Source organism: Capricornis sumatraensis, chromosome 2 (genome assembly GCF_032405125.1).
Source record: "Capricornis sumatraensis isolate serow.1 chromosome 2, serow.2, whole genome shotgun sequence".
Classification (NCBI taxonomy): Eukaryota; Metazoa; Chordata; class Mammalia; order Artiodactyla; family Bovidae; genus Capricornis; species Capricornis sumatraensis.
The window spans coordinates 112,825,445-112,849,645 of NC_091070.1; the positions used below are offsets into that span (position 1 = coordinate 112,825,445).

Below are 24,201 nucleotides of genomic sequence, written 5' to 3' on the forward strand. Positions count from 1 at the left end.
TGTTCTCTGAGAAGCCAGTGATTATTCACATTGAATTTGCTATGAGTCTTGTGTATTTGATCAAATATCATTTCACTCAAGCTTTATAGCACAGTTAAATAGGTCAAGAAATTGGAGGCATCTATCTGTTTTACAGATAACAACTTACACAATTAAATGTAGAAAATGAGCAAATGAGCCCTCCACCTTCTTTCTGTATTCAGTAGATGAAAATGTGTTGCTTAAAGGTTGGTATAAAGGCCATTATCCTATGTCTAACATCCTCCCAATACATCTAAGTGATGTATTAGGAAAGGATAAAGCTGAGAGTTAGGAGGTTCAGATTCCATTTCTGTGTGACGTTGTATGCATTCTCAGACTAATTTAAAAAATAATAATAATAAAGCATGAACTTCTGAAAGTACATTTTGGCTGAAAAGTTTTGATTCTCTAATCATAATTTGGAAGAAAGTAAAGAAAGGCCAGAGAGCTTCTACTGTGATGAATTTCCAGGCGGTGGGCTCTTCAGTCAAAAACTGTAGGTTGGTGCTTGGGACATGGAAGGAACTGATTTTGTCTGTGTCCACAGCCAGTTATGATTACCAAGGTTCTGGAAGTAGATAACCATACAGTGACAACACATTTTGTTCTCCTGGGATTTCCAACACAGCCAGCCTTCCAGCTACTCCTCTTCTTTGTTTTCCTGGCAATTTACCTTCTGACACTTGTAGAGAACTTTCTAATCGTCCTTGTCATTCATAGTGATGGACAGTTACACAAGCCCATGTACTTCTTTCTGAGCAACCTTTCCTTCCTGGAGATGTGGTATGTCACAGTCATCAGCCCCAAGATGCAGATAGACTTCCTCAGTCATGACAAGACAATTTCCTTCAATGGATGCATGACTCAGCTTTACTTCTTTGTGACCTTTGTCTGCACTGAGTACATCCTCCTTGCTGCAATGGCCTTTGACCGCTATGTAGCCATTTGTAACCCACTACAGTACCCACTCATCATGACCAACCAGCTTTGTGGTACACTGGCTGCAGGATGCTGGTTCTGTGGACTCATGACTGCCATGATTAAGATAGTTTTCATAGCCCGACTTCACTACTGTGGCACACCTCATATCAATCACTACTTTTGTGATATTTCCCCACTCCTCAATATTTCCTGTGAGGACTCCTCACAAGCTGAATTAGTGGATTTCTTCTTGGCCCTCATGGTCATTGCTGTTCCTCTTTGTGTAGTGGTGGCATCTTATGCCATCATTCTCACCACTGTTCTCAGGATCCCTTCTTCTCAGGGACGCCACAAGGCATTTTCCACCTGTGCCTCTCACCTAGCAGTTGTAATTCTCTTCTATTCCACCACCCTTTTCACTTATGCCAGCCCTAAGCGTATGTATGCCTATAATTCCAACAAAATGGTGTCTGTGCTCTACACAGTCATTGTCCCACTCCTCAACCCTATCATTTACTGTCTGAGAAACCGTGAAGTTAAGGCAGCCCTCAGGAAGACCATGCTTTGCAAAGGCAGTGAACCCAGGGAAGATGGGGCTGTGATTAATTAATGTGTAATTAATGCATGGATTCAGGAGATGATTCCCACATAGTTCTTCCTTCATGCATGGATCAGGAGATGATTCCCACATAGTTCTTCCCACATTCCTGCCTTTGGTTATTTATCAACCTCTAGTACCTTAACACTGATCTCCTTAGTGTGTGTGTGTGTGTGTGTGTATGTGCACATGTGTGTGTGCATGCACAAACATGGCTAGAGGGATAGCCCCAAGAAATAGCCTCTCCTTCTGGGTCAGCAGAGAAGTTTCAAATACTTTCCAAAAATTATGAAAATAGATTTTTCTCTCCCACTAAAATAGTAACTGAAAGGAGAGATTTTTGTTTAATTTATTAATGTATCATCTGTGCATTCAGCTGTTTCTGACACATAGTAGGTGCTTCATAGAATTTGTTGAAAGAATAATTGAATATATACATGTTTGAAATCAGGAGATGAAGATGGGAATTGTGAATATATTTTAAATTTATGAGCCTTCCAGTTCCTCCTTCATTCCATTCTAATTGTGTCTATTCTACATTGTTGTTTTCACTTCTTTGTTTTCTTCCTTTATAAATCCACTCTTTTTAGTCCCTCTTTCCTTTTATAGATTTACAGATTTCTCCCCTCTTTTCTCTGTCTTTCTCTATGTCCCTCTGTCTTTCTCCCTCCTCATTTTCTCTCAGTCTCTATTTTTCCACAGAAAACATTGGCATGTGTTCATCTAAGTTACCATTTCATCTTAATTGACTCATTTGTAGATTAAAAAAATGTTCAAAACCAATGAGTGGCATTGTGAAAGCCCAAATGAAAATTTAAAAATATCATTATGTTAAACATTGAAAGAACAGCTTTTCTGTATGTCCTTAGGCATAGATTTTATGGCCAATTACTTTTCACTTCTTCTATTACAATTAGTTTTTTCAAATTCACTTTTGTAAAGTATGATTCTATTAATAAATTTCAGCTTTTTCTAGTGTGTTGTTCAATGAATTTTATAAAAGTATGTAATTTTGAAACAACAACAGTCACCATATAGAACATTTACACCACTATCTTGAAAAGTTTCCTTGTGTCCTTTTAAATTAAGTTTCTTATCCACTGGTAGCTGACATGGGTTTTATCTGTTAGCTTTGCCTTTTCTAGGAATTCCTTTAAATGAAATCATATAGTAGGTACTCTTCTGAGTCAGGCTATTTTCACTTACCATATTGCCTTTATGATTCTTCTATGTAATTATATATAGATAGCATATTCAAAAGCAGAGACATTACTTTGCTGACTAAGGTCCATCTAGTCAAGGCTATGGTTTTTCCTGTGGTCATGTATGGATGTGAGAGTTGGACTGTGAAGAAGGCTGAGCGCTGAAGAATTGATGCTTTTGAACTGTGGTGTTGGAAAAGACTCTTGAGAGTCCCTTGGACTGCATGGAGATCCAACCAGTCCATTCTTAAGGAGATCAGCTCTGGGATTTCTTTGGAAGGAATGATGCTAAAACTGAAACTCCAGTACTTTGGCCACCTCATGCGAAGAGTTGACTCATTGGAAAAGACTCTGATGCTGGGAGGGATTGGCGGCACGAGAAGGGGACGACAGAGGATGAGATGGCTGGATGGCATCACTGACTCAATGGATGTGAGTCTGAGTGAACTCCGGGAGTTGTGATGAACAGGGAGGCCTGGTGGGCTGCGATTCATGGGGTTGCACAGAGTCGGACATGACTGAGTGAACTGAACTGAATATATTAAACAAATATTATATATGTATATAATTATAATATATATCAGTTGTATGAACTGATTATCATAATTATAGATTATAGTTATTTAATAATTGTAATTATATATAAGTTTTATGGAATTGCTGAGTGCTATTTCATTTTATGGCTATAACACAATTTGCTATATGGACTTTCAACAAGCTGATGGACATTCAGTCTATTTCTAGTTTAGGGATTTTATTAATAAATCTTCTAAGAATGTTTAAGATTAAAATAAGGTTTTCTTAGTTAATATAAAACTTTAATTTCTCTTCAGGATATGAGGGTTGTTTGGCATCATTGGGCTTCCTAGGTGGTGGTACTGGTAAAGAAACTGCCTGCTATTACATAATATGTAAGAGATGCAGGTTTGATCCCAGGTCGGGAAGATCCCCTGGAAGAGGAAATTGTAACCCACTCCAGTATTCTTGCCTGGAGAATCCAATGGACAAAAGAGCTTGGCAGGCCACAGTCCATAGGGTCACACAGAGTCGGACACAATTGAAGCAACTTTTCATGCATGCATACATGGCATTGTTACCGAGTAATACGATGTTTTTGCTTAAATTTGTGAAAAAGTTACCAAATTTTCCAAAGTAGCTGAAATGTTTTACATTCCTATAAGCAATTTATGAGACTTTCTGTTGATTTATGACCTTGTCAATTGTTAGCAATACTAAACTTCTGATATGATTTTTGGTATCTCATTGGTTTTATCTTGCATTGCCCTAATGATGAGCATTTTTTGATTTACTTTCTTGAAATTTATAAAACTTCTTTGTGGGAGTGTGTATTTCTGTTCCTGTTCATGAAGCCAGCTGTCTTGCTGTTCACACTGTTTGTACTGTTCACTGAACCAGGGTAGGCAAGGCACAAGCTAAGAAACTGGAAAGACACTCAAGGAGCCATAGGAACTACAGACATGCTCATTCTCTTCTGACTGGAACAGCAGCCATAACACAGTCTCTCTCCTGGCTGACGCAGCGACCATAGCAGCAGCCACAACATAGCCATAACAGAGCCTTAACATAACCTCATATAACATAACTATTGTGTCGCTCCAGTGTAGCCCCAATACAGCAGCTGCTGCTGCTAAGTCACTTCAGTCATGTCTGACTCTGTGCGACCCCATAGACGGCAGCCCACCAGGCTCTGCCGGCCCTGGGATTCTCCAGGCAAGAACACTGGAGTGGGTTGCCATTTCCTTCTCCAAATACAGCAGCACCCAGGGCTTTCATGGTGAAGCTCATACAGGCATTCCTCACAAAGTAGCTGGTGACCAAATGAGTACTTCATCATGTGCATGCACAGTGCTGCAGATCTCAGCTGTTACATACTCACTCTTTGCAAAACGTGGGGCCAGAGAGTCTGAACATGCCGTTGTGGCTAATTTGCTCTCTCCCTCAGAGTGTCTAATCAAATATTTTATCCAATTTTTAATTAGAGTTTTTATCTTATTTCTAGGACTTCCCTGGGAACTCAAGACGGTAAAGAATTTGCCTGCCTTGCAGGAGACCAATGTTCAATCCCTGGGTCAGAAAGATCTAAGCTTTAAAAATTATTCTTATACTCTGGTGCAATTATTTGTCAGATTTGTTTTGCTAATATGTTCTTGCACTTGGTGGCTTGCCTTTTATTTTCTTAAAAGTGTCTTTCAGTAAGCAACTTATATTCTCACAGTTTTGAAGTACAGAATCTAATTAGGTGCATCCCATTCAGTTCCTGTGAGGATTTGCTCTGGCATGTAGTAGGTAGGCACCTCTTCTTGTGTGTGCATGGGGTGGAGAAAGAGAACACAACCACATTTAACCTTAATTTTCTGCACAATGGTCCCATCTCCAAATAGAGTTACACTGCAGTTTGAAGCTGTAACATACAAATTTTGAGGGGACATGAACTTCCAGTCCATAAGAATGTGTGTATAGAATTGATATTATTTTCCCCTTAAATATTTGGTAATTTTTGCCAGTGAAATAATCTGGATCTGTTTCTATCGAATAATATATCTCCTGCTTATGGATTATATTCCTTCTACATCTTTGAATGTCTAGTATCTTTTTATTAGGTATCAGAAATTAGATTTCATTGTTTTACTACTAAATTTTGTTTTATTATTTTAAGTATGATTATACATTGTTATGGGGGCATTGGTGATTCATTCAGTGGTAGAATTCTCGCCTCCAACGTGGGAGACCGGGGTTTGATTCTTGGCCAGTGGATCACACTCGTGTTTGTTTTGGGCTTCACTGGTGGCTCAGATGGTAAAGAATCTACCTGCAATACAGGAGACCCGAGTTTGATCCCTGGGTTGGGAAGATCCCCTGGAGGAGGAATTGGCAACCCACTCCAGTATTCTTGACTGGAGAATCGCATGGACAGGGGAGCCTGGTGGGCTACAGTTCAAGGGGTTGCAAAGGGTTGGACATGAGTGAGCAACTAACACACACATATATTGTTCTGGCTCAATGTTGTTTTATTTAAGATCAGTGAAATAATTTTAAGCCTTTGCTTAAAGTTTTTAAGTTGTGTCAAAACAGCCTTCAGGCTAGTACTGATTTATTCCAACTACTAGGCAAATATTCTTAGGATTCTACTTTGTGCTGTGTAGTCTACAAAGTCTACTCTGGCTGCTGAGAACACAAACTCTTCTTTTGTGAGCTCAGGAATAGTGTGGTTTACTGCTTACAGTAGCTTTTCCCCCTCCTTCAATAAGTGGTAGTTTCTTCTCATAGATGTGTTTGTCAGTACTATGCCAAAGGCTTGATGCCAAAGACTCTTTTTAGATATGTAGAGCTCTTTCTGTGTGCTAACTCCTCTCTAGTTCTCTGTTTTGTAAAAAGCCCTTTCATCGTCTCTGAACTCCAATCTCTGTCTTAATTCCGTTAGATTCCCTGGCACTCTTTGGATTCCTCCCTCTGCCAAAAACTGGGGTAACTAAACTTCTAACTTTAGTATTTAAACATTCTAAAACAAAAATTTTTCTCACCACATCATAATCACAGAGTAATATTTATTGTGTTCTGTGAAATTATTTACCTTCAGCTTAATGCCCAGACACGGTTACTTTTCTACATGACTAAACTAAGTACCTCTAGCTAAATCAGTCAATCAGAGACTGTTCTTTTCCCTTTTGGACTCTTCACCAGAAACCTCATTCTCAGCATTTTTTAAACTAGAGTCAGTTTCCTTTAGGGTCTGCTATTGGGGTCCATATTCTCTGCTATGCACTCTGGAAACTGCTCATAGGTTATAAGGTAGAGAAATCGTCTCTCTTATCTCAAGGACTACATCTTATGCTGCCTGCTGCCCAGTGTCTGAAAATTGATGTTTTGCATATTGTTTTCAGTGTTCCATTTTTTAAGGTGGAGGTGAGTTCCAGTCCAAGTCCTCTTAATTTATTGTAGGAAGAGATGAAGTCATTATTTACTGTATTGTTGATATTAATTAAATTAGATATAAGATATTTTAATTTAAAGATATGTAGGGAAGGGAACTGAAGAAAAAGAGAAAGGCTGTATAGCTATTAGCATCATTTATTTAATAAAAAATCACTATTCTTCTCTGGGTGAGAAGTTTGGGAAACTACATAGTAGATTCAATATTTTAAAGCAGAAAAAAATGTTTATCTTTGTTTCTTCCACCATATAACAGGTACTCAGTAAATAAAAATAGAGTAAATAATTGAGATAATCTGAAATCTGGCTTTAGCAATTTATTAAATTGGTATCAGTCAGTTGATTCCTCCCACATCTTTATTTGTCAATATTGATACTAAAACTGCTTTCTACTACTCAAAAAAAACCTTCACAAACTGTTAATCTGAGTCCAAGCTAGTACTGTTTACTATGCTTGTGCTCAGTTGCTTCATTCATGTATGACTCTTATGACCCTCTGGACTGGAGTCCGCCAAGTTCTTCTGTCCATGGGATCCTCCTGGTAAGAATACTGGAGTGGATTACTATCCCTTCCTCCAGGAGATCTTCCCAAACAACAGATTGAATCAGCATCTCCTACTGCAGGCAGATTCTTTACCCACTGAGCCACCTGGGAATCTCCACTATACAATAGGCCAATAAATTTTAGAGAAGAGTTGCTGGTACAAGGAATAAAGACTTTATTCATAACGTCAGCAGAATGAGAAGATGATGCACTTGTCTCCCAAAGAACCATCTTGCCTGAGCTAGAGTCAGGTTTCTTTTATACTAAAAGGGGTGGGGGTAAAGTCCTTGTTCTATAGTGTGTTAATTTCTTCCTTCCTGCAGTCATTTGCAGGTGGGCCTTGTCAGGAAGTTTCCTGTGAGCTGAACAAAGGTATTTTAACTTAATGCTTATTAAAGGGAAGGCAAGGCTCCCAGAGATGGGGCATTTTATATAATTTAAGCTTATAGGTAATATCCCTTTGGTGACTAATTTGTAGCAAAAGCAATAGAACACAAAGGTTAAAGTGAAAAGAACATATCCAATATGGAATCAGATTTTTCTTTTCTCTATGGGAATATTTCATGTCAAACATGTTATATTGATAGTTCTTGAGGATTGTTTACAATAAGGCACCCAAGCACTATGGGAGCATAATAGAAGGAAGTGCCATGTTTCATTTTTAGGTTTTTTTTTTTTTTTTTTCATGTTATGAAAATATTAAGTGCACAACAGACACACGCACACACACACACACACACACACACACAAACCCTCAAAGATAAATAATAAATAAAAATCAACTAAAAATTGCCCATAACAGCAAAACAAAGATAACTTTAAAAAAATTAATTCATTCATTTTAACTGGAGGCTAACTACTTTACAATATTGTAGTGGTTTTTTCCATACATTGACATGAATCAACCATGGGTGTACATGTGTCCCCCATCCTGAATCCTCCTCCCACCTCCCTCCCTATCCCATCCCTCTGGGTCATCCCAGTGCACCGTCCCTGAGCATCCTGTCACATGCATTGACCCTGGACTGGCGATCTATTTCACATATGATAACATACATGTTTCACTGCTGTTCTCTCAAATCATCCCACCCTTGCCTTTTCCCACAGAGTCCAAAAATCTGTTCTTTATATCAGTATCTCTTTTGCTGTCTCACATATAGGATCATCAATACCACCTTTCTAATTCCATATATATATATGCGTTAACATACTGTATTGATGTTTTTTTCTTTCTGACTTGCTTCACTCTGTATAATAGGCTCCAGTTTTATCCACCTCATTAGAACTGATTCAAATGTGTTCATATTAATAGCTGAGTAACATTCCATTGTGTATATGTACCACAGCTTTCTTATCCATTCATCTGCCAATGGACATCTAGGTTGCTTCCATGTCCTAGCTATTGTAAACAGTGCTGTGATGAACATTGGAGTACATGTGTCTCTTTCAGTTCTGGTTTCCTCAGTGTGTATGCCCAGCAGTGGGATTGCTGGGTTGTATGGCAGTTCTATTTCCAATTTCTTAAGGAATCTCCACATTGTTCTCCATAGTGGTCATACTAGTTTGCATTCCCACCAACAGTGTTAGAGTTTTTCCTTTTCTCCACACCTTCTCCAGCATTTATTGTTTGTAGACTTTTTAAAGGTGGGAAGAGAAGGGGACGACAGAAGATGAGATCGTTGAATGGCACCACCGACTCAACAGACATGAGTTTGAGTAAGCTCCGGGAATTGGTGATGGACAGGGAATCCTGGTGTGCTGCAGTCCGTGGGATCACAAAGAGTCGGACACGACTGAGCGACTGAACTGAATTGAACTGATTCTGACTGGCATGAGATGGTACCTCATTGTGGTTTTGATTTGCATTTCTCTGAAAATGAATGATGTTGAGCATCTTTTCTTGTGTTTGTTAGTAATTTGTATGTCTTCTTTGGAGAAAGGTGTGTTTAGTTCTTTGGCCCATTTTTTGATTGGGTTGCTTATTTTTCTGGAATTGAGCTGCAGGTCTTGCTTGTATATTTTTGAGATTAATTCTTTGTCAGTTGCTTCATTTGCTATTATTTTCTCCCATTCTGAAGGCTGTCTTTTCACCTTGCTTATAGTTTCCTTCGTTGTGCAAAAGCTTTTAAGTTCAATTAGGTCCCATTTGTTTATTTTTGCTTTTATTTTAATTGCTTTTGGGGGTGGGTCATAGAGGATCCTGCTGTGATTTATGTCAGAGAGTGTTTTGCCTATGTTTTCCTCTAGGAGTTTTATAGTTCCTGGTCTTACATTTAGATTTTTAATCCATTTTGAGCTTATTTTTGTGTATGGTGCTAGAAAGTGTTCTAGTTTCATTCTTTTACAGGTGGTTGGCCAGTTTTCCCAGCATCACTTGTTAAAGAGATTGTCTTTTCTCCATTGTATATTCTTGCCTCCTTTGTCAAAGATAAGGTGTCCATAGGTGCATGGATTTATCTCTGGGCTTTCTATTTTGTTCCATTGATCTATATTTCTGTCTTTGCACCAGTACTATACTAGCTTGATGACTATAGTTTTGTAGTAGAGCCTGAAGTCAGGCAGGTTGATTCCTCCAGTTCCTTTATTCTTTCTCAATATGGGGTAGGTTATTCAAGGTTTTTTTTATTTCCATACAAATTGTAAAATTATTTGTTCTAGTTCTGTGAAAAATACCATTGGTAGCTTGATAGGGACTGCATTGAATCTATAGATTGCTTTGGCTAGTATACTCATTTTCACTATACTGATTTTTCTGATCCATGAAACATAGTATATTTCTCCATCTATTTGTGTCATTGATTTCTTTCACCAGTGTTTTATAGTTTTCTCTATATAGGTCTTTTAAAACAAAGATAACTTTACTAGCATGTTGATATATGTACTTGATGGGCTTCCCTGGTGGCTCAGACAGTAAATAATCTGCCTGTACTGCAGGAGACACAGGTTTGATGCTTGAGTTGGGAAGATCCCCTGGAGAATGGAATGGCTATCAACTCCAGTATTCTTACCTGGAGAATCCCATGAACAGAGAAGACTTCCAGACTATAGTCTATGATGTTGCAGAGTTGAACACGACTGACCAACTAAGCACACACATACTAAAAAACCAGAGGCAAGTAAAAATGTCTTCAACTTGGGACTGGATTGATCCACTCAAATGATCAATTCTTTTTCATTCCTCTAGCTTTCTTTACATATATATATATGTTGGAGGGCATGTATGATCTGGCATAACTAGCCTGAAAGTGCCCAATCTGAAAATTTTAGATGCATTCACATTTTAAATATATTTGCACAATTTCAAGTTATCAATTCTTGTTTTCTAAGATAAAAAAAAAATAAAATAAAATAAAACCTAATTGCATGGAGAGGGACACAGGGAACACTGACAAATAATAAACAGACAAAATTCAGATAATTTGAAAAGAAAGAGGGATTTGAGAAAGAACTAAAGAACTAAAAAAGACCTGTTTCTACTGAAACAGGAATTAAGAAAAATATTATAATAATTGTGGTACAAATATATTTACAAATGCAGTGACATAAAAAGAGGGTGTCTTGGTTGATACCTTACATTTCCTCTAAAGTATGATGCAATGATATCAGGTAACATTGTGTTTGGAAGGAGTGACAGAGAGGGCCATGAGAGGGGAGAATACTTAATTGGTTTAAGTGGAAGTGAGAATATGCACAATACCTTCTGCAGAGAACAAGAGATTGGTGATAACTGAAATAGAAATATCCAGCTAAGCAAAACTGATCAAAGTATGCTTTAAAATGAAAGGACTGTGGATATATAATATATAATACTTTAGTCTAAGTGCAGGTGGCTGCGAGCCGGCGCACTAAGCGCGGCCGAGAGGAGCTACCTCATGTCCGAGGTCAGGGGCAGTGGCCTAGAGTGCCAGGCTGCGACGGTGCAGGAACGGCCAAGAGGAGCTACACCATGTCCGAGGTCAGTGGCAGCTAGGAGGAGACACCCCGAGTCCGAGGTCAGGGCTGAGGCTAGGAAGAGACACCCCACGTTCGAGGTCAGGGACGGTGGCCGAGAGAAGCTATTCCTTGTCTGAGGTCAGTGGTGGCTGGGAGAAGCCACCTCATGCCCAAGGCCAGAGGCGGTGACCCTGAGGAGCCACCCCGAGCCCGAGGCCAGGGGTGGCAGCTGGGAGGAGCCACCCTTGCCCGAGTCCAGGGCCAGCGGCTGGGAGGAGCAACCCGAGGAGCAGTGGCTGCACAGGCATAGGAGGGCCTAGAGGAGCTATCCCACTTTGACGGTCAGAAACGGCAGCGGTAAGGAGGTACCCTTCATCCAAGGTAAGGAGCAGTGGCTGTACTTTGCTGGAGCAGCCGTGAAGAGATACCCCATGCCCAAGGTAAGAGAAACCCAAGTAAGATGGTAGGTGTTGCAAGAGGGCATCAGAGGGCAGACATACTGAAACCATACTCACAGAAAACTAGTCAATCTAATCACACTAGGACCACAGCCTTGTCTAACTCAATGAAACCAAGCCATGCCTGCAGGGCAACCCAAGATGGGAGGGTCATGGTGGAGAGGTCTGACAGAATGTGGTCCACTGGAGAAGGGAATGGCAAGCCACTTTAGTATTCTTGCCTTGGGAACCCCATGAACAGTATGAAAACGCAAAATGATAGAATACCAAAAGAGGAACTCCCCAGGTCATTAGGTGCCAAATATGCTACTGGAGATCAGTGAAGAAATAACTCCAGAAAGAATGAAGGGATGGAGGCAAAGCAAAACAATACCCAGGTGTGGATGTCACAGGTGATAGAAGCAAGATCCGATGCTGTAAAGAGCAATATTGCATAGGAACCTGGAATGTCAGGTCCATGAATCAAGGCAAATTGCAAGTGGTCAAACGAGATGGCAAGAGTGAACATTGACATTCTAGAAATGAGCGAACTAAAATGGACTGGAATGGGTGAATTTCACTCAGATGAACACTATATCTACTACTGCAGGGAGGAATCGCTCAGAAGAAATGGAGTAGCCATCATGGTCAACAAAAGAGTCAGAAATGCAGAACTTGGAAGCAATCTCAAAAATGACAGAATGATCTCTGTTCATCTCCAAGGCAAACCATTCAATATCACAGTTATCCAAGTCTATGCCACAACCAGTAATGCTGAATATACTGAAGTTGAACGGTTCTATGAGGACTTACAAGACCTTTTAGAACTAACACCCAAAAAAGATGTCCTTTTCATTGTAGGGGACTGGAATGCAAAAGTAGGAAGTCAAGAAACACCTGGAGTAACAGGCAAATTTGGACTAGGAATGCGGAAGGAAGCAGGGCAAAAGCTAATAGAGTTTTGTCATGAGAATGTACTGGTCATAGCAAACATGCTCTTTCAACAACACAAGAGAAGACTCTACACATGGACATCACCAGATGGTCAACACCGAAATCAGATTGATTAGATTCTTTGCAGCCAAAGATGGAGAAGCTCTATACTGGCAACAAAAACAGGACCAGGAGCTGACTGTGGCTCAGATCATGAACTCCTTATTACCAAATTCAGAATTAAACTGAAGAAAGTAGGGAAAACCTCCAGACTACTCAGGTATCACCTAAATCAAATCCTTTATGATTATACAGTGGAAGTGAGAAATAGATTTAAGGGATTAGATCTGATAGACAGAGAGCCTGATGAACTATGGAATGAGGTTCGTGACATTGTACAGGAGACAGGGATCAAGACCATCCCCATAGAAAAGAAATGCAAAAAAGCAAAATGGCTCTCTGGGGAGGCCTTACAAATAGCTATGAAAAGAAGAGAGGCGAAAAGCAAAGGAGAAAAAGAAAGATATAAGCATCTGATGCAGAGTCCCAGAGAATAGCAAGAAGAGATAAGAAAGCCTTCTTCATGATCAATGCAAATAAATAGAGGAAAACAACAGAATGGGAAAGACTAGAGATCTCTTCAAGAAAATGAGAGATACCAAGGGAACATTTCATGCAAAGATGGGCTCGATAAAGGACAGAAATGGTATGGACCTAACAGAAGCAGAAGGTATTAAGAACAGGTGGCAAGAATACACGGAAGAACTGTACAAAAAAGATCTTCACGACCCAGATAATCATGATGATGTGATCTCTCATCTAGAGCCAGACATCTTGGAATGTGAAGTCAAGTGGGCCTTAGAAGGCATAATTATGAACAAAGCTAGTGGAGGTGATGGAATTCCAGTAGAGCTGTTTCAAATCCTGAAAGATGATGCTGTGAAAGTGCTGCACTCAAACTGCCAGCAAATTTGGAAAACTCAGCAGTGGCCACAGGACTGGAAAAGGTCAGCTTTCATTCCAATTCCAAAGAAAGGCAATGCAAAAGAGTGCTCAAACTACCACACTATTGCACTCATCACACACACTAGTAAAGTAATTGTCAAAATTCTCCAAGCCAGGCTTCAGTAATACGTGAACTGTGAACTTCCTGATGTTCAAGCTGGTTTTAGAAAAGGCAGAGGAACCAGAGATCAAATTGCCAACATCCACTAGATCATGGAAAAAGCAAGAGAGTTCCAGAAAAACATCTATTTCTGCTTTATTGACTATGCCAAAGCCTTTGACTGTGTGCATCACAATAAACTGTGGAAAATTCTGGAAGAGATGGGAATACCAGACCACCTGACCTGCCTCTTGAGAAACCTGTATGCAGGTCAGAAAGCAACAGATAAAACTGGACATGGAACAACAGACTGGTTCCAAATAGGAAAAGGAGTACGTCAAGGCTGTCTGTATATTGTCACCCTGCTTATTTAACTTCTATGCAGAGTACATCATGAGAAATGCTGGACTGGAATAAACACAAGCTGGAATCAAGATTGCCAGGAGAAATATCAATAACCTCAGATATCCAGATGACACCACCCTTATAGCAGAAAGTGAAGAGGAGCTAAAAAGCCTCTTGATGAAAGTGAAAGAGGAGAGTGAAAAAGTTGGCTTAAAGCTCAACATTCAGAAAATGAAGATCATGGCATCCAGTCCCATCACTTCATGGGAAATAGGTGGGGAAACAGTGGAAACAGTGTTCAGACTTTATTTTTGGGGGCTCCAAAATCACTGCAGATGGTGATTGCAGCCATGAAATTAAACTCTTTGGAAGAAAAGTTATGACCGGCCTAGATAGTATATTCAAAAGTACAGACATTACTTTGCTGACTAAGGTCCGTCTAGTCTAGGCTATTGTTTTTTTCTGTGGTCATGTATGGATGTGAGAGTTGGACTGTGAAGAAGGCTGAGTGCCGAAGAATTGATGCTTTTGAACTGTGCTGTTGGAGAAGCCTCTTGAGAGTCCTTTGGACTGCAAGGAAATCCAACCAGTGCATTCTGAAGGTATCAACTCTGGGATTTCTTTGGAAGGAATGATACTAAAGCTGAAGCTCCAGTACTTTGGCCACCTCATGTGAAGAGCTGACTCATTGGAAAAGACTCTGATGCTGGGAGGTATTCGGGGACAGGAGGAGAAGGGGACGACCGAGGATGAATTGGCTGGATGGCATCATGGACTCAATGGACGTGAGTCTGAGTGAACTCCTGGAGATGGTGATGAACAGGGAGGCCTGGAGTGCTGCGATTCACGGGGTCACAAAGAGTCGGACACGACAGAGCGACCAAACTCAACTAGTCTGAAAAACATAGGGGTCAGAAAAGAATACACATGCACTAGAAGTTATAGAAAAATTATAGAGAAGAAACTGGATGTATTAACATAAAATTAACTTTGAAGACTAGGGAGAGGATTATCGAAAGTCACCTGGATTATTATACCCATTTCCTCATGACTCTATGAAAGAATGCTATTAATTAAATGAAAAGTACCTTGAGAGTAATCCAGAGAAAAATAACCAGGATTCATCAGCTAGGTTAAAGGTATTTTAGGGAAAGCATACATTATTCATCTTCAAATATTTAAATTACTGCTGTGGAAGTTAAAAATTATATGCAAGATATTCATCTCCAGAAATAATATGCATAATAAAAAGGAGGACAGCATATAAAAGTGGAGCTTTATAATAGTGATATTTAACAGTGGTTAAACTAGAGGCAGAAATACTGCAGGTAAGATCCCTGCAATGACAGAGCAATTGGAAGTGATAGACTTGGGCCCTTTTCAACACTGATAACTCATGGTTATATTAAATTTCAACTAGATTTATTCCATTTTCTTAATGATTTTTTCTTGTGTGTGTGAAGAGTCCTGTTGAGGTTTTTCTAAACTTGAAATTTATAAAGACTGAACCTTCTATATTGAATTACCATTCACAGTATGTTACTTATCCTTCCTGGAAGACACTAAAATTATTCTTACCTAAGGATATAACAGCTTATTCAGTTTTTGATACAGTAGAAACTACTAAAACATTGGGAAACAACTATATTCCAATAAAATTAATTTAAAATATACTTCCCTGTTCAAGTTTAAGAGCATTTCAAATATATATAGTATTAATAATTACCCCAATTTTAAGATTGCACTTCACCAAACCTATCAAATTAATACCATGAAGAAGCTTTCACTATGAGGTTATAAACTGCTATGTGAATGAAAGACAACACTATCATCACTTTTACAGTTATTGGTATACCCTCAGAAAAGAGTATTTTGTAGATATGAAGTATTCTCATTACAGAGCTTCAGAATAAAATCCTCTTCTGCCAATCACTTTTTGAATGGCCATTTGGACATCTTTGTTCCCTAGGCTAGACATCAGGGGGTTCAACAATGGAATCACAACTGTGTAGGTCACTGTCACAAGTCTATCTTTGCTGGATGAGTACTTTGATGACAGCCGCAGGTAGACAAAGGAGGCACAGCCATAGTGGGCAATGACTACTGCAAGATGGGAGGCACAAGTGAAAGTTTTCTCTTGCCTTCAACTGATGGGATCCTCAGGATGGCATGAACAATGAAGCCATAAGAGATGCAGATAAAAGTCATAGGGACCATGAGTGCTAAAACTCCATCAATGAAGATGATGAGGTCATTGATATAGGAATCAGTACAGGCAAGGCAGATATCACAGAAGTAATGGTTAATCTTGTTGGGACAGAAAGGTAGTTCAAAAAACTAAGCGGAAGCCTATCGATGAAAACAAAAAGACAATTACAGCACAGTTCAGTTCAGTCGCTCAGTCGTGTCCGACTCTTTGCAACCCCATGAATCGCAGCACGCCAGGCCTCCCGGTCCATCACCAACTCCTGGAGTTCACTCAGACACACATCCATCGAGTCCATGATGCCATCCAGCCATCTCATCCTTGGTCATCCCCTTTTCCTCCTGGCCCAGTCCCTCCCAGCATTGGAGTCTTTTCCAATGAGTCAACTCTTCTCATGAGGTGGCCAAAGTACTGGAGTTTCAGCTTCAGCATCATTCCTCCCAAAGAAATCCCAGGGCTGATTTCCTTCAGAATGGACTTGTTGGATCTCCTTGCAGTCCAAGGGACTCTCAAGTGGCTGCCAATTGTCCACAGACTTTCCAGCTCATAAGGATAGAGTACTGAAGTGGATGACAGATGACAACAAAGCAGTCATAACCCATGATTCCCAGTAGCATGCAATTAGTGACAGCAAAACCAAGGAAGAAAAACATCTGAGTGGCACAGTTAATAAGTGAGATTGTCCAGAGCAGAGAACAGATTTATGAGCATCTTGGGAAGAATGACAAAGGTATAGCATGTCTCCGAGATGGAAAGGATCCCTAGGAAAAAATACATGAGTATGTGGAGGCTGCAGTCCAGGCAGATGACAGTGGCAAAGGTGATGTTTCCACTCAGGATAATCAGATACAGGCACAGAAAAACAGCAAAGAGGATGAACTGGATTTTTACAAGGTTGGAGAATCCCATCAATAGGAACTCTGTGACAGAGGAATAATTAGCTTGGTTGACTTGTTTCCCAAGATTGATCTACAAAGGACAAAAGTGAAGAAACAGTGTTTGCCATGAAAGGTGGAGATAGTTAGTTCTACTATGGATTGAGGAATAAGAAATAGGAGAAGGGTTAAGGACTAATGCTAGTAGGAAATGCCCAGTGGACCATGTCAATTCATGGGATTGTTTCCAAAACTCGAGTACATGTTTCCAGTGATATTTCTGTATCTTTTGTAGTGTTTAAGTCTAGAAAATTATTTTCACACTCCCTACTTCAAATAGCAATTAGGGAATGGAAATGTCTGAAACTTCCTGCATATCAGCCTAACTCTATCATTTATTATCTGTGTAAATTTTTGTGTTTCAGCTTTTTCATGTATAATATAAAATACTAAAAACACCTCTTTCCTAGTTTTCTTATGAAAATTAAAGCACTGAGCAGAGCACATGCACACTGTAAACTTCTAGTAAATGTCAGCTTCTGCTACATAAGTTATTTAATTTTCAGGAAGTAGTGTTAGTTTTTCTTAAGCTTCCTTTTGGACATACTTTAAACATATATCTACTTCAGGTTTTAGTTTTTAACCCGATTATTTTATTAAAAAAAAAAAAAAAAAAAAGAACTACCAGACCAACATGCATACCCAATTCCTATTTGCATGCATTTACAGAGACAATAATATTGTGTTGACTTAAGTACATCCTTTCCCCTTAATCAATCGATTTCACACATTTAATAGAAGAGAGTTGGTTGGGATCTTAGTATATTTAGGTGACTCTAGAGAAACACAAAGTTACTACAGGTTGGCCATTGATATTACTATTACTAGTCAGGTTGGCCATTGATATTACTAAATACCTACCATTCTGCCAAGATAATTCTCTGATTCTGCTCTAATTGTAGTTTCAAACTTCAAAAGAAAATAAATCAAACACATCGGACCTTACTTCAAAACGAGCCATTGTGTCTATTCACATTTTACCTGGATTTCCAACAGAACTCAGCATTGCGTTGGGTGCACCTGGCCTCAAGGAGTTTCAGCTCCTCCAATTTCTCCTTACTAAAGGATGAGAAAATTCTTTTTGCAATTCCACTAAAATCAAGTTTGAATCTTTAAAGTAATAAGAAGATCAAAGCAACCAAATAGTTGAAAATATAAGGCACAACAAAGAATACAAGAAGAAAAACTTCTACCTAAAGTACCTCAGTTGCAGAGACCAGCTGTCGATTCTACATTTTCAAGGTATATTTCTTAATCTATACCATCTTTGAATGTTTTTGCTTCACATTCTCACATTTCAAGAGAAGCAAACATATGTTTCATTTTTCTACGTGAGTGTAGCACAGTGACCAGTAGGCTAATAGGTAGACTTGATATGTTCTCTAAGTAGACAGGGCTTCTCTGGTGGCTCAGTGGTAAAGAATACACCTGTCATGAAGGAGATGCAGGTTTGATACCTGGGTCAGGGAGATCCCCTAGAGAAGGAAATGGCAACCCACTTCAGAATTATTGACTGGAAAATAGCACGGACAGAGGATCTTGGCAGGCTAGAGTTCACAGGGTCACAAAGAGTCGGACATGATTAGCGACAGAGCATGAACACTGAGTAGGCAAGTCATCACTTTCATCGGTTTATCAATTCATTAATGTGTTAATTTATTGATAAATTAAAGTAATATATCTAATTACTCCATATCTATTTTTAAATTGTATCTATCTTAGGTTGAGTACTGTTCATAACTGAAGTAATTGTAAACCACTTTGCCTTCTTCAACAAACAGCAAGATTATGTCTTCTCATCTTGCAGTATCTCACCTCTGTGCTTTTACTCATACTTTCACCTTCACCTGGAAAACCTTGTGTGCACATTCTATTCATTTTAGAAACTCAGATAGAAGCTGTGACCTCTGACTACTCTGGTCTCCAATGATAAGAGGGACATGAACTTTCCCTTCTCTTAATTTAGTTACTTTCTGTTCTGTATGAAATGTATAATGAAAGTACGAGCCTCTACTTTCTCATATATCAGACTGTGAATGCCTTTGGAGCAGTTTTATATTTCCCATAACATAAATACAAAGTGCTACTTAAGAACTATTTGTTTAATGAATTGATGACTAAATATTTTAGTTTTTTAAAGATGGCATCTGCGAAAGACATAATGTAAAGTCATGAAAGAGATGATGGAATTTTAAGCTTTATTTGGAGAATCTGGGAACATAGATTCAGCTCACAATCTATCAGATCACACTGCAAAGTTATAATTGTGTTAATGTGTCACACAACCAAGAAGTTATAGAATATTAACCAGACCCAACTTCTCCTGATACCCTAGCATTGCTTTTATTATTATTACTACTACTATTACTAAAACTTTGGTTCTTCCAAATACTTTCATGTGTCATTCATTCAGTTCAGTCACTCAGTCGTGTCTGACTTTTTGTGACCCCATGAATCGCAGCATACCAGGCCTCCCTGTCTGTCACCATCTCCCAGAGGTCACTTAGAATCATGTCCATTGAGTCAGTGATGCCATCCAGCCATCTCATCCTCTGTCATCCCCTTCTCCTCCTGCCCCCAATCCCTCCCAGCATCAGAGTCTTTTCCAATGAGTCAACTTTTCACGCGAGGTGGCCAAAGTGCTGGAGTTTCAGTTTTAGCATCAGTCCTTCCAAGGAAATCCCAGGGCTGATCTCCTTCAGAATGCACTGGTTGGATCTCCTTGCAGTCCAAGGAGCTCTCAAGAGTCTTCTCCAACACCGCAGTTCAAAAGCATCAATTGTTCGATGCTCAGCCTTCTTCACAGTCCAACTCTCACATCCATACATGACCACTGGAAAAGCCATAGCCTTGACTAGATGGACCTTTGTTGGCAAAGTAATGTCTCTGTTTTTCAACATGTTATCTAGGTTGGTCATAACTTTTCTTCCAAGGAGTAAGTGTCTTTTAATTTCATGGCTGCAGTCACCATCTGCAGTGATTTTGGAGCCCCCCAAAATAGTCTGACACTGTTTCCACTGTTTCTCCATCTATTTCCCATGAAGTGATGGGACTGGATGCCATGATCTTCATTTTCTGAATGTTGAGCTTTAAGCCAACTTTTTCACTCTCATCTTTCAACTTTCATTAAGAGGCTTTTTAGTTCCTCTTCACTTTCTGCCATAAGGCTGGTGTCATCTGCATATCTGAGGTTATTGATATTTCTCCTGGCAATCTTGATTCCAGCTTGTGCTTCTTCCAGTCCAGCGTTTCTCATGGATGTACTCTGCATAGAAGTAAAATAAGCAGGGTGGCAATATACAGCCTTGAGGTACTCCTTTTCCTATTTGGAACCACTCTGTTGTTCCATGTCCAGTTCTAACTGTTGCTTTCTGACCTGCATATAGGTTTCTCAAGAGGCAGGTCAGGTGGTCTGATATTCCCATCTCTTTCAGAATTTTCCACAGTTTATTGTGATACACACAGTCAAAGACTTTGACATAGTCAATAAAGCAGAAATATATGTTTTTTTTTTTCTGGAACTCTCTTGCTTTTTCGATGATCCAGTGGATGTTGGCAATTTGATCTCTGGTTCTTCTGCCTTTTCTAAAACCAGCTTGAACATCAGGAAGTTCATGGTTCACGTATTGCTGAAGCCTGGCTTGGAGAATTTTGAGCATTACTTTACTAGCATGTGAGATGAGTGCAATTGTGCAGTAGTTTGAGCATTATTTGGCATTGCCTTTCTTTGGGATTGGAATGAGAACTGACCTTTTCCAGTCCTGTGGCCAGTGCTGAGTGTTCCAAATTTGGTGGCATATTACGTGCAGCACTTTCACAGCATCATCTTTCAGGATTTGAAATGGCTCAACTGGAATTCCATCACCTCCACTAGCTTTGTTCGTAGTGATGCTTTCTAAGGCCCACTTGACTTCACATTCCAGGATATCTGGCTCTAGGTGAGTGATCACACCATCGTGATTATCTTGGTCATGAAGATCTTTTTTGTACAGTTCTTCTGTGTATTCTTGCCAGCTCTTCTTAATATCTTCTGCTTCTGTTAGGTCCATACCATTTCTGTCCTTTATTGAGCCCATCTTTGCATGAAATGCTCCCTTGGTATCTCTAGTTTTCTTGAAGAGATCTCTAGTTTTTCCCATTCTGTTGTTTGCCTCTGTTTGTTTGCATTGATCACTGAGGAAGGCTTTCTTATCTCTTCTTGCTATTCTTTGGAATTCTGCATTTAGATGCTTACATCTTTCCTTTTCTCCTTTGCTTTTCACTTCTTTTCTTTCACAGCTATTTGTAAGGCCTCCTCAGACAGCCGTTTTGCTTTTTAGCATTTCTTTTCCATGGGGATGGTCTTGATCCCTGTCTCCTCTACAATGTCACGAACCTCATTCATAATTCATCAGGCACTCTATCTATCAGATCTAGTCCTTTAAATCTATTTCTCACTTCCACTGTATAATTATAAGGGATTTGACTTAGGTCATACCTGAATGGTCTACTGTTGTTAGATATCTAACAAAACAAACTACCAAGCTATTCCCTGAACAATGTAATTTATTTTTTACCTCCTCAGTTCCCATTTATGAGTATTATGCAGTAGATTATTTGTCCACAGAATGTTAGGAGTGTGAGAGCTAAAGACAGTAGAAAGTCTGTAAGGAAAAATAAGTCAGTTATACTTCCTTTATTCCTTCATTCCCTGTTAGACTTTTTTAAATATACCATTGTCACCAGAAATAGTTTCATGTGATGTTTGAGAATGGGCATTGAATGAACTAAATGTTGAAACTTCATTTTTGATAAGGAATTAGCAGTTTTTGTCCTTTCTTTTTCAATTACCTGGAAAAGACTTTCAAAAGGAATCAGTCTTTCAGAGATGGCTGATAGAAAGGAAGTAAGTTCCATGGACTAGGGAAGAATATTCTATGATACTTATTTATAGCCATTCCTGTGCCTACTACAATTCATTGGTGATGCTCTATTTATCACCCCACAGCCCTATATTATTCTCCAACTTTTAAGACTACCTTGTGTATTTGTTCCTTGCTTTTCCTACATGCTCTTTTTAACCATCACTCATAGACGGATTAAAACTCATGGGATGATTAGAACATTTCTATAATTTTCATTGGAGACCTCTCTATTACTATACCCAAACTCTCTATTTGCTCAACTTTCCCCATGAAATAACCCAACAAGGCCTATTTCTCTATGTTCCCTAGCACAAAGCTATTAGAAGTCAGTGAAACCTCACAATCTAATAAAAATAAGACTCAAAAATGAATGTTACTGCAATCATTTCTATTTTTAAATGACTCTATTCTCTTTCTACTACTGACATCTCAATACCTCCAAACAGTGTTCCTGCCTCCTCTGCTGAGACTTATGAGAAGTATCCCCTAAAGCATCATTGAAGAACTTTTCTTTTGTCTCTTATTAGTTGTGGCCCCAGCATGCTGGTTTATGTTTATACTTTCCCAAACTCCAGGGATCCATTATTGCAGCATTAATTCTGGCACAGTTCCAGTCCTTTCAATGAGTAAACAGGATGTAGAAAACAAGGTAGATCCTAAATCTCATAGGTCCAACCGGCTAAAAAGGACACAGGAGAAGGTTAATACTGGCAATTAGCTGGCAATTAGTCCCAGGTTGCCTGACAGCTCATTAGAAGCTGAAAACTGTTGGAAATTAAGAAAAGAGAAGTAAATATGGAAAACCCATATTACAATAGGTAACACAGGACTGAATTTTCTGAGGTCATTAGGTAAGGAAGAAAACCCTTTTCCTCCTTGGACTTCACCAAGACCAATAAAGCCTGCTTTATCATTGCAAATAAAGAAGAAAAGTTATCCTTTTTAGTCTGGTTTCATCTGAACTCTGTAAATTCAGTTTCTGCACCAAGGAGAGGGGCATAGGAACACATAGTGTGAGCGATGAGAAAGGGTGATATGGTAGTTGGTAAAACTGAGATTTTGAAGAACAATGGCAAAGAGCTGGCTTGAGGACTGAAGGATAACCATGGACTGTTTAGATGCTGGCCATAGAGACAATACTATACTTCTTCCAAGCTTGATGGAGATGAAAAGATCTCCAATCAAGTGTATGCCTCAAGGATAGGGAATAGGATGAAAAAATCTTGGGTAGCATCCTGGAGGCCTTGGCCAGTCCCCTAATTATCCTCATTCTTTCTCACAATTCTCTGTTGAATAGATTCAAGGCAGGTGAGAGAAGGAAAAACAGGTAATTGCCTGCTGTACACACGTATGCCACTATTTTCATATCCTGTATTTGAAATGAAGTTAAAGTCAAGCTTTCTGTTGCTGGACTCAGCCATCACAATTTCTAGACTTTTAGATTTTCTAGAAATCTTTATTCTTCATCTTCTGTGAGATAATGAAGAAAAATTCACCCTCTCTCTCTCATGTGTAACTCTCAATGGGAAGTCAGAACAGATTTCAGGCACTTAGCATCGAGGTCTTCTCCCACTTGACTCTGTTGCAGTTCCTGTCAGTAGTTCTTGGTTGAGATGTAGCTGATAGAACTCCCTAACTCCTAAGTGAGATGATTATGGACTGAAAGTCTTTATTTCCAGCTATACCATTTTCAGAGGCCACCAACAGAGCTATAACAATGGCTACTGCTGCTTCCAATAGTTTTCAAATGTGCACAACAGTTCTGCCTAATAGTTGCAGAATTCCTGGGTTTTTTGGCCATCTTGTCTGCTCAGTGTATCTTCTCAAGTAAACAATTCCCCATGGTTTTCAGGCCAAGTCCTCATCATAAACCATTAAAAAAGTCTGTTCAAAGACCTCGAAGGTATCAGGGCAGACATAAATCTGAAAAATACTGAAGTTAGTCACATTTCTAGAAACACTTTTTGACACAGTTGTGGATATAGGATAATCTCTATAATTTTGTGAACCAATTTCTGTGACTAGAATATATGTGAATATAGTCTGTTGGTTGTGTTTCTCTGGAGAACCCAGTAAAAATAAAAGTGTTAGTCCCTCAGTTGTCTGACTCTTTGTGACCCCATGGACTATGACCCACCAGACTCTCTGTCCATGCAATTGTCTACC

General features: G+C 39.3%; 1 protein-coding gene and 1 pseudogene across 1 annotated transcript; one reads left to right on the top strand and one right to left on the bottom strand.

The window, feature by feature from the left end:
- Window positions 1–574: 574 nt before the first annotated feature.
- Window positions 575–1,552, top strand: OR6Y1 (olfactory receptor family 6 subfamily Y member 1). The gene has a single exon (XM_068966295.1). The coding sequence runs from the start codon at window positions 575–577 to the stop codon at window positions 1,550–1,552; it is 978 nt and encodes a 325-aa protein (XP_068822396.1).
- Window positions 1,553–15,884: 14,332 nt separating this feature from the next.
- Window positions 15,885–18,092, bottom strand: LOC138097708 (olfactory receptor 10R2-like; annotated as a pseudogene).
- Between the last annotated feature and the right edge of the window lie 6,109 nt (window positions 18,093–24,201).

Excerpts from the sequence above, each read along its gene's own strand:
- OR6Y1 (XM_068966295.1), top strand. The coding sequence starts at position 575 with ATGATTACCAAGGTTCTGGAAGTAGATAACCATACAGTGACAACACAT.